General features: G+C 58.7%; 1 protein-coding gene across 1 annotated transcript; it reads left to right on the plus strand.

The window, feature by feature from the left end:
- The first annotated feature begins 3835 nt into the window (after positions 1-3835).
- ARL8A (ADP ribosylation factor like GTPase 8A) lies at positions 3836-9831 on the plus strand. Its single transcript, XM_009281896.2, has 6 exons — positions 3836-3912; positions 4726-4799; positions 6725-6818; positions 8034-8101; positions 9372-9442; positions 9595-9831. Exons 1-6 carry the CDS (start codon positions 3853-3855, stop codon positions 9642-9644), a joined length of 417 nt encoding a protein of 138 aa, XP_009280171.1. The 5' UTR covers positions 3836-3852; the 3' UTR covers positions 9645-9831.
- Positions 9832-10305: the final 474 nt, after the last annotated feature.

Here is a 10305-nt window from a genome sequence, read left to right on the forward strand (position 1 = left end):
CCCCACATTGGGTGCCAAAAAGGACTGGTGTGGTTTAACCCCAGCCTGCAACTGAGCACCACCCAGCCGCTCGCTCACTCCCCCCTGGTGGGATGGGGGAGAGAAGCAGAAGAGTAAAAGTGCAAAAACTTGTGGGTTGAGATAAAGGCAGTTCAATAAGTAAGGAGAAAGCCACGCACGCAAGCAAAGCAAAACAAGGAATTCATTCACTGCTTCCCATCGGCAGGCAGGTGTTCAGCCAAACCCAGCACAGGTACTTGGAGTCAAGCATCCGTCTGTGGGGCTGTCATGGCTCAGCTTGGTGATGCAAGACGTGCTGCGTGGCCAGAGCAAGCCTGTGCAGTGGGGCTGGTCTTTTTTAACTGTTTTGGAGAAGAGCTCCTGGAAGAGCAGTGGCTTTGCAAGCAAAGCTCCCGACTGCCAGGCGCTCCTGCCCTGCGCTGTGCACAAAGCCGGTCGGGGAAGCTGCACGGGGAGGTTAGAGGTGAGAAATTAACCCCCCTGTGTTTCTCCGGGTTGGAGCTTGGACAGGGTTTGGCAGGGACTCGGCACTGTGCCACACAGCGGGAGACGCCTGCAGGAGCACGATGCTGTGTCGTTTGGGGGATGGTCCAGGCGCTGGTGGGAGCCATCCAACCAAGGGCGCTTTGGGCATCTGCCTCTGCCACATGGAGGACCATGTTCTGGTGGAGACATGACTTTAGATGACTAGGGGCTGGGCTTTCGGCGCTGCCATCTCCGGTCCCTGGGGAATGGCTTCTTTGTGAGCACCTGGTGATACGGTGCTGCAAAACAGCCAGCAGTGATTTATCGAGAGCAGGTCGCATCAAAGCAGTGTCACCCTGTGCAGGGTGACAGCCGCCTGGCCATGGCGAGGAGCAGGGCCTGGCCACCTCGCCTCTGCACGCTGCTCGCCAGAGCTGGTGGATGTGGCATGGAGACTGAGGCTGTTTCTTTGCGTATGCCAGTGAGCCAAGGTCCCAGGTGCTGGCTGAGCAGGGGACGATGGCTGAAGTGGCAGGTGACATGGTGTTCACGTGCATGTGGTAGAGGATGGGGCTCAGAGTGAGCTGGGGGCACCACTCATCCCTGCAAAAGATGGATCCTGGCCACCTCTCCCAGTAACCCAACTGGAAAGTGGTGGGGCTGGGCAGAAAGGTCATTTGTCTTCCAGCCAGGGCACTGAGGCAGGGTGGTTTGGCCAGGGTGCAGGCCAGAGCCTGCAAAGACCTGATCCACCCGTTGTAGCCACAAAATCCATCTTGCCTGCAAGGATTTTTGTGCCTCCTGGAGGAGTCCCATTCCCAAGCGATCGGTGTGGCTGGGCATGATCTCCGGGGTCAGTCCGGATGCTGTCCATTGCATAACCAAAATTTGGGGGGAAGATGTGTCCGGCGAAGCTTTTGCATGCCTGCAGCTGGGCTGGTCTCCACTCTCCCTGGCAGTGGAGCTGCAGATGGCTGGACCCTGCAGGTAGTTGAAGATGTGCCGGAGGCATCAGCATCCAGGACAGTTGGAGAGGGAAGAGGGGACATCATGTTTCCACCATTCAAAGTTGCTTTCAGAGAGCAGCTGATGCAGAAGGACCTGAGCGTGTTGCAGTGCATTGAAGATGCTGCCACAGGTGCCAAGGCAGCAGGGACCATGTGCAAGCCATCCTGGACCACAATGTGTCGCGTTCCCAGCCTGGCCTTTTTTGGACAGCACGAGTGGTTTTGTGTTGGCCCCTTGGCCATGGGCAGCCTGGAGGCAGGCGCCGTGAGGGGGGAAGGATTTGGGACAGGGAGCAAGGCTGTGCTTTGCTCACGGAGACATGCTCACTCCCATCTCTCACGGGGGAAAGCAGAGGTGACTTCTGGCTCCTGCAGCCCATCCCTTCCTGGAAGAAGAGCTACCATCACACGTGAACCGTGTCTCAGGTGGCTTTCGCACAGCCAGCAGTTCCTGTGATGTGGTCTGGGATCCCTGTTGGAGGTGTCTGCAGCTTCCGAGAGCTCTTCAGCAATTGCTTTCCACATCTTCTGATCAGAGCCTGATAATTCCTTAAAACCTGGGCCATAAAGCCAAATCGTGTGTTGAACCTTGGTCCACAGGAGACATCCCCTGTGTTGGCCGGTGGTAGAGGGATTCCTGCCTGCTTCCCCTCCTCTCCCCCCGTGCCCTTCCCTGCAAGTCCCCGGCATGGTTTCTGGGTGCACCGTGGCTCAGAGACCCCTCGGCTGCTGGGCTTTGCTGATGAACGCAAAAGGGAAATGAAAAAGGGAAGCAGTGCGTATTGCAGAACCATTGGAAGAGGTCAGGAAAACCCTGGGGACTTGCTGACATGGTGGGTCTGGAGGAGCCGTTGGCTCAACCAGGCACAAAATTCTGTTTATCAGAAAATAGCATAAATTGCCTTCCCTTTTTGAGGTTTGTGTTAACTGAAAGAAAACCCAGAAAAGTCCTAGAGAAACCGAGATTTTAAGCCAGTAAAGAGCTGCTGGGATGAGTTCGGCCATGGTTGGTGGTTCCTGCAGGTTTCTGGTACTGATGGCCAAAAGCCCCAGCGCCATGTTATCCTGGTTATCAAACCCTCTTCCCTGTCAGCTTCCCTGGCATCCCGCAGCAGGGCCTTCCACAAGGATGCATTTAAAAATCAAAGAAGTTAAACCTGTTTTGAGTCCCAGTGAGGCTGCCTGCTGGGTGGGAGGCTGCAAGAGGCAGAGGGTGAAGGGCTGTGGCACCTCCTGCCTCCTGCCCCAGGGATGCTGCTGGGGCCGCCCGGAGCATCCCTCTGCGCTGCTTAGCCCAGGATCATCTTGTGGCGTTGGGATTTCAGCAGCAAACTGGAAGGTGGGGTGGGCTTTAAGAGACCAGCTCTGTCCTGTCCCTCTGGTGCGGTGCCGGCCACGTGGGCTGGCAAGCCGGCATCTCCCCGCGGCGACAGAGGGACTGTTCCTGCTCACTGCTCTGACAAGACTAACCTAGTTTTGCAGCGGCACTGGGATGCTGCAAATCTGCGGTGATTTCATGCTTCTCCTGCCTGACGGCTCGGAGCTGTGCTGCTGGAGGACATGTGGTGGCAGCTCCTGGGGAGGGGGGACACTTTGCATCCCCCCACGTCACCCAGCATGAGCACCTGGCTCTCGTGCATGGGCAGGGTGCAGGGGCTGGAGGACCCGTGCAGGCAGGCTGCAGGCAGGCGGCAGACCTGCAGGAAAGCAGAAGTCAGTTTGGTTTGGGCTGGGCCATGAACGATCCAAAGCAGGAAACGTGCTGGAGCCCCCAGGACTCGCGGCCGAAAAGGAGCTGATGCAGGAGGTGGCTCCCCTGGGCGGGAAGCCCGGCCGCCTGCCTGCACCATGGGTCCTTGTGGGGCTGCCAACGGGTCTTGTGGGAGAGGTTTGGGCCCGGCACGGCTGATCTGGGGTCAGTGCAGTGGGCGAAGGTCTCTCTGCCTCCTCCCATCAAGGGCTTGGGAATCCCACCCGGAAAGGGCTGGTTTGGGTGAGCCTCTGCCACCCCACCAAGATGGCAGTGTGTCTGGGGCTGGGGGCGGCAGCTCGCTGCAGGGCTGGGGGCTTCACCAGGGCACCCAGGGTGCCATGCAGCAGCAGCAGCAGCAGCAGCAGCAGCAGCAGCAGCATTATTTCCCTCCTGCAGGCATTTTATCTCCTTGGCTCTAATTTTGCTCCTGGTGTGGACGAGGAGGAGGGTTGTGCTGTACCCACCGCAGGGCTGGCAGAGCGTTTGGGGTTATTTCTAGGCAGGCTGTCAGTCTCACTGCCCTGCTTGGGGCAGGCTGGCGGGGGTTCCATGCCTCCTAATGCTGTTTCACCTTGTTCCTTGCAGTCAGGACAGTTCAACGAAGACATGATCCCGACGGTGGGCTTTAACATGAGAAAGATCACCAAGGGGAACGTTACCATAAAAGTAAGGTGCAGATGTTATCACTGGTGTGGGCTCTTGGGATGAAAGGTGGGGTGAAGGGAGACTGATGGGACTTCTACTGGAGGTTGAAAGATGCCAGCAGCCCCAGCTGCAGTTGGGAAGACCTGCCATGTTAGGTTTCTGCAGGTACCCACCAGAGGAGATGGGGGGAAGGGATGTAGGAGATCCAGACCTCTGCGTTAAGAGCCAGTCCGGGCTGCAAAGCTGGAGGTTTTCTTATACCTCTGGCTTGCTGGCAGGGACTCGTGGATGTGGTCACCTTGCTGAGGGTGGGAGCGCTGGGATAAAAGGTCATGGCTTGCAGTGGCAATCTCTGCCTCAAGAGTAAAGGGAGAGGAGGTTTCTACCCCTTCTGGATCTTTCCAGGGCCCTGGGTTAGACTGGGAAATGACGGTGGGACGGGCTTGAAAAGCTGATTGGGCATCTCTGCCTGCTGCAGAAACATTTCCAAGAGCGTGCTGAGTGTTTTGAAATGGCAAATGCATCAGTGAAAGGCCAGGAGGGGCGGTGGGCATGGGGAGGAGCCCCCTAGCTTGGGCCAGGGGGTCCCTCTGTGCCAGCAGAGGTGCATCGCAGGAGGTGTTCAACACCCTTCAGCTGCCCTTCCTGAGATGTCTCCTTTCTTTATCGAGTCGGGAGCCTCCTTGTTGGGTTTGAGATGAAGAGGAGGGGATGGGGGTGGGTTTGGTGCGTGCCGGGTACTCTGGCCGGGTGGCCGTGTGGGGAAGGGTCATGGGCAGGATGGTGGGATAACGGGCAGGATGGTGGGATAACGCTGCCTTCTCCCTGTCACAGCTCTGGGACATTGGTGGCCAGCCGCGGTTTCGCAGCATGTGGGAGCGGTACTGCCGTGGAGTGAGTGCCATTGTGTGAGTATCCCTGGGAGCCAAGAGCCCCTTCACCCACGCGCCAATGCTGAGCCCCGCCAGCAGGTGGGGGCATGGTCCCATCACCCCACCCAAGGGTGCTGGGCAGGGCTGAGCTGGGGGAGCTGTGGTGGCTTCGCTGCTGGAGCCGGATGCCCGTGTTGGGAGTTGAGGTGCTTCCCCCTGGGACTGGTGCCCCCGTGGGCTTTGAGCACAGGGCAGCCAGGTCCCCGCCAGCCGTGGCAGACCCTTCTCTTCCAGCATCACTTGGCCTGGCTCTGTTCCTCGGATCTTGCCCTTCCTGGCTCCCGTGCTTCCCCTGTGCTGCCTGTTCGTCGCAGGGGCTGAGCAAAGGCCATCGGTGTGGCTCAGCCCTTTCCAAGAGGCTGGTTTTAAGGGCGGTTGCCAGCAGCATGTTTCCAGGCTGTGGTGTTCATGTGCTGCTGGATGAATCTTGTGGTGAGAGAAGGAGTCTCCCCGCAACGCCTGCTGCTGACTGTCAGCAAGTCTCGATGAGTGTCCCCATGTGTCCCCTGCTTGCAAATGTTGCAGTAAGCACAGTCCCAGGGAGTCCAGGCTGGGGATGAGCCTGGCAAGATGCTCATGGGAAGCAGGCTGCCTGCTCCTAAGGACAAGAATTTACCCTAGAAGACCACATAGGTGTTGCAATGCCCTGAGATTTTGGAGCGCTCGGTTTCTGTACTGCCCTTCCCAACTGTAGGTCTGGCAGGTGAGGAGGAGTGAGGGACCGCTTGTCCTGCTTGTGGGGACAGCAGTGTCTGGTCCTGCCCTTGCTGATTGTCACCATGTCGGGACATGTCCTTGACACTTTTTATTACAGTGAGCTTTGCTGGAAATGACAAAATCCCATTTTTTTTTCATTCCTTTTACTGCTTCCTTCCATAATTTTGTATTTTTTCCAAAGCGGCCCGTCTGGTTGAGAGGAAACGAAAGGACCTGTGGCCATCCAGGTCACGCTTTAGTCTTCCTTCCTCGCCTCGAGCTGTGTCATGTCCCTTTTCTCTTGCCTTCAGCCCTCCCGCCCCATCCGGCATGCCGAAAGCTTGCGGCAGTGCCTGGGTGGTGTTTTTCCCTCTCCCTCTTGGTACAGCCATACACATTTTCCTGTGTTCAGCGCTTCAGTAGCTAAAGGCTCTTTTCCTATTTTTAATAAACCCCACAAGGCCTGATGAAGCTTGATGGTGTTTCTCACTTCTCTCCCAGCTTCTTGATCTTTAAAACAAGGGCTGCTTTGATCAGTTCCTCTCCCCAGTTTTGGCTTCACTTACGTCCTCTGCAGGATGGGTGTCCGCTTGTAAGAGCTAAACCCTTCCCTAAATCTCCCCCGTCTGCTCAGAGCAAGCATTGCTGACTGCTGGCTTTGCATGCCCTTTGCTCTGTGCCGCATGCCCAAGATTGCTCCTGTAGAGAAGACGAGCAGGTCCTTCCCCCTGCCAGGATCTCGAGTCAACGTCTTCTCTTTTCCATCATCGGCTCCTCTTCTCTTCTCCACTTGTTGTCCTCTATTCTGGGTGTCTCCATAAGGAGCTGCCATGCGCAGATGAACTTCGCTTGGGTGCTTGGGGACAATGTGTGTTTTGCAGCTTCTTCTGCCCGGGCAGTGCCTGGACTCCCCTCGCTCGCCGTGTCCCTGCTGTCAGTGGGGTGGGCCCCTGTGGGGACGGGGACAAGGAGGTCCCCTACTCCCCTGGGAGACACGAGAGGCTCTCAGCCCCACAGCCTTCCTTGGGAAGAGGGGTCCTGGGGGAAGGATCCCGTTATCCATCACCTCCACGCGCTGGCCTGGGAGCCAGTGGGGGCGATGCGGCTGCCGTGTGAGCAAGGTTTGGTGGTGGCACAAACCTCAGCACACCACTGGGGCGCGGGGACCTCGGTGCCTGCGCTCAGGGGTGTTCCTTCCCTTGCAGGTATATGGTGGACGCTGCCGACCAGGAGAAGATAGAGGCCTCCAAGAATGAACTGCACAACCTGCTCGACAAGCCGCAGCTCCAGGGCATCCCGGTGAGCTGTTGCCTGGATAGGTTCCCCCCAGCTGCTCACGGTCCCCAGGCCAGTGGCTGCCAGGGTTTGCAGTGAGGGGTTTGCATTTTGCAGACCATATTCGGGGGGTGGATCCCCTTCCTTGGGGGGCTCCCCTTCCCCGCTGCACTCCTGCGAGAGCTGGGGAAGTGACGCTTTCTAGCCCAGGGCCAGACCAACCAGCAGGGAAGAGAGCTTTAGAAGAGACCACCCCCGCCCCCCCCGATATGAAATCTGTCCTCCTGCATGAATTTGCACCTTATTTAGGGTGGGACATTAAGGTCTCCACTCTTAGGAGAGTGGCTGCTGGGCTGTGACATTTGCAGGAGGTGGGCTGTGGCGGCAGTGCAGGGCACACTGCGCGTGCCGGGGTGGGATGCTTACAGAGCATCCAAAATCGGCATCCTTTGAAAGGTGCTAATCGAGGATCTTGCTCAGATCCCAAACGTTCGCTGCCAACTAAATTAAGCTCCTGACATAATGCACTGCATTTGCAGCCCTTCTGAGTGCTCTTTTTTGAGAACAAGTCTCCAAATTTAAATTGGGGGATGCTGCATTACCATGTTGCTGCAGAGGCCCCAGCTCACCCCGGGAAGGCGGCTGCCGCCTCAGTGCTGTCCTTGTCAGATGACAGTCGTGTGGCGCGCTCCAGAGGGATGAACGAGTCCTGCCGGGTGATTATTTTCCTTGCGTAGTCTGAGGATGCCTTTGTGGATGTGAAAAGCCTTGAAGTAAGGAGAGATCAGTAGATGGTGCAAACAGCCATTGCTTTTTTGGTCTGGCTGCCTGCGGAGAGCAGGTTCTGCACAGCATCCGCGCCTCGCTCCTTCCTGATAATGTTGGTTTTTGCCATTTCACTTGATGTTTTGCTCAAAGACAGCAGGAGGCTCCTGGGAGAACGTCCTAGATGGCATGAGAGATGCTGGTGCCCTTCAGGGAGGATGTGCTGTGGGGCCAGCTTCTCACTGGGACTAAGAGTACACAGGAGATGCTGTGGACGAGCTAATTAAGGCTGTTAATTGAAGTGCTCTGCCTTCTGATTGCCCACTGAAGGGGTTTTCTTCATCTGGGCACACCCTGGTGAAGGGGCCAGGGCTGTCTTGCATCTCAAGCAGGGTCCACTTCTGGGTGGCAGAAGCAGGTTCCCGCCTGGTCTGGTGGCCAGGAGCTTCAGGTGTCCCCTCTCCCGTCCTGCAGGTCCTAGTCCTGGGGAACAAGCGAGACCTGCCCGGTGCCTTGGATGAGAAGGAGCTCATTGAGAAGATGTAAGTGTGCTGGTGGCCCGGGCAGCTGTGGTGGGGCTGTGACACAGTGTGACCCTTCTGTTCCTGCTGTGTCCCCACCGGCTCCCCCACCCCGCCGTGCTCTGCCAGTACTCCTTCCCCAGCAGGGGTGGCATCGCGGTGCCTGGGGTGGGCTGGCAGAGAGGGGTGGCTGGGGATGTCCTGAGGCAGCGGCCGGCGGAGGTGACGGCTGGCGGAGGTGACGTCTCTGTGCTTGTGGGGATGGGGAGGAGCCACGGCCGCCGGTGCCAGGGCTGGGCCTGCATGCCACACGGTGGCGTTGGGGCCCGGCACGGCACCGCACAGCGCTCGGCGGCGGAGCTGGGCTTCCACGTGGGTGCTGCTCCCATCACCCTCTCGCGGCTCTGCCCCGCTGCCTGGTGCGGGCGCTGTGCCCCCGGCAGCGGGCAGCCCTCAGTGCTTGGAGGTTGGATCCTGCTCCGGCGTGTGACATCATCCACGTACCTCTCCCTTATTTCACCACCCTTTGCCATGCTGGCGTGTGGCCTCGTTGCAGCCAGTGCTGCCTCCTGCCCACCTCCACCCCTCCACTGCAGCTAGGGGACTGGGACGCTGCGCTGACTTGCAGCATCTCTGCACCACCCCAGCCACCCTTCGGAGATCACCCCTGTCCCGCAGGCACCTACGCAGCTCCCATGCTGCCAGCCCTGTGCCGCTCCCAAACCCTCCCTGCCCCGCCTCGCCTCATGGCTGGGGAACCGAGTGACTTTGTGGCCAGGTTCTCCTTGAGGTCAGGTCCCTCCTGCCCTGTCACGTAGCCCCCGCAGACCGCACCTGGCCATCAGTCATGGGCACGGTGCGCTGGTGTCCTCGCCACACATGCAAGTCCCAGGGAGGGGCAGGCACCTACGCAGCTCCCATGCTGCCAGCCCTGTGCCGCTCCAAAACCCTCCCTGCCCCGCCTCGCCTCATGGCTGTGCAACCGAGGGTTAGGGAGGGAAGCTGTGTGACTTTGTGGCCAGGTTCTCCTTGAGGTCAGGTCCCTCCTGCCCTGTCACGTAGCCCCCGCAGACCGCACCTGGCCATCAGTCATGGGCACGGTGCGCTGGTGTCCTCGCCCAACACACATGCAAGTCCCAGGGAGCCTGGGGAGATGTTGCCCCTGCAAAGTGTCCCCCGTCTTGGAGCTGGGGTCCAAAGGGACCCTTCAAAGGGCTGCCTGGAGGTGTCTCCCGTCGTCGCCGATGCGCAGCCTCGGGGTCTGCAGCCAGAGCTCGCTCCTCTCCTGCAGGAACCTCTCTGCCATCCAGGACCGAGAGATTTGTTGCTACTCCATCTCCTGCAAAGAAAAGGACAACATTGGTGAGTACCAGCGGCTCCGGTGTGGGGCTCAGGGCGCGGCGGAGGAGGGGCAGCCCGTGCCCATGGGGGTAGCGTGCCTAGGCTGTTTGCCCAAGTACAGGAGGGGGTGACGGCCAGAGGGAGAGGCTCTAAGTGTCTCCTTGCCTTTGCAGACATCACCCTACAGTGGCTTATCCAGCACTCGAAGTCTAGGAGAAGCTGAGATCCCGTGGACCGCGGCTTGGATCGGGAAGATGCCATTGTACAAGCCCATGCCCCTTCTCTCTCCTGCTCTGTCCCTCCAGCTCTCTCTCTAGATGGGTATTTTTAGGGGACCCCAGACTCCGCTCGCATTGAGGTGGAGCCCTTGTTTTTATTGTAAAGAAAATGTCCGACTCTGCCCTCCTCAACTCTCTCTGTCTCTTCCTCCCATTTTGGCACTGTTCTGTTGTTGTCTGTGTATACAGTATATATATATGTATATATATTTTAATTTTTTAATTTAAGCGATAGCGCTGTTACTAAACTGGGCCCTGTGAGCGGTAGGAAGGCTGTGGGCTCCCTGAGGCCAGCTGAGGGTCATTGCTGGGAGGAAGATGAGGGTGGTGGCAGAAGACAGCCCCTTGGGGATGGGGCCATGCCAGGCTGTGGGCAGGTCCCCCGGGGCTCCCTTGTCCTTTCCCCGAGTGTCCTGCCTGTACCCCCAGGCAGGGAGCATCCCAGGGATGTCAGGAGCACGCCCACCTTGCCCTTCCCTGGGCTTCGGCCCCAGGAGCAGGATTTGGGGGGGAGGTGATGCCGTCCCCCTGGGCTCCTTGCCCCTCTGGGGGGACAGGGATTACTCACGACCCGCTGCAATCGGCCTCCCCCCTCATCGCCTCCAG

Source organism: Aptenodytes forsteri, unplaced genomic scaffold (assembly GCF_000699145.1).
Source record: "Aptenodytes forsteri isolate BGI_AS27 unplaced genomic scaffold, ASM69914v1 Scaffold213, whole genome shotgun sequence".
Taxonomy (NCBI): Eukaryota; Metazoa; Chordata; class Aves; order Sphenisciformes; family Spheniscidae; genus Aptenodytes; species Aptenodytes forsteri.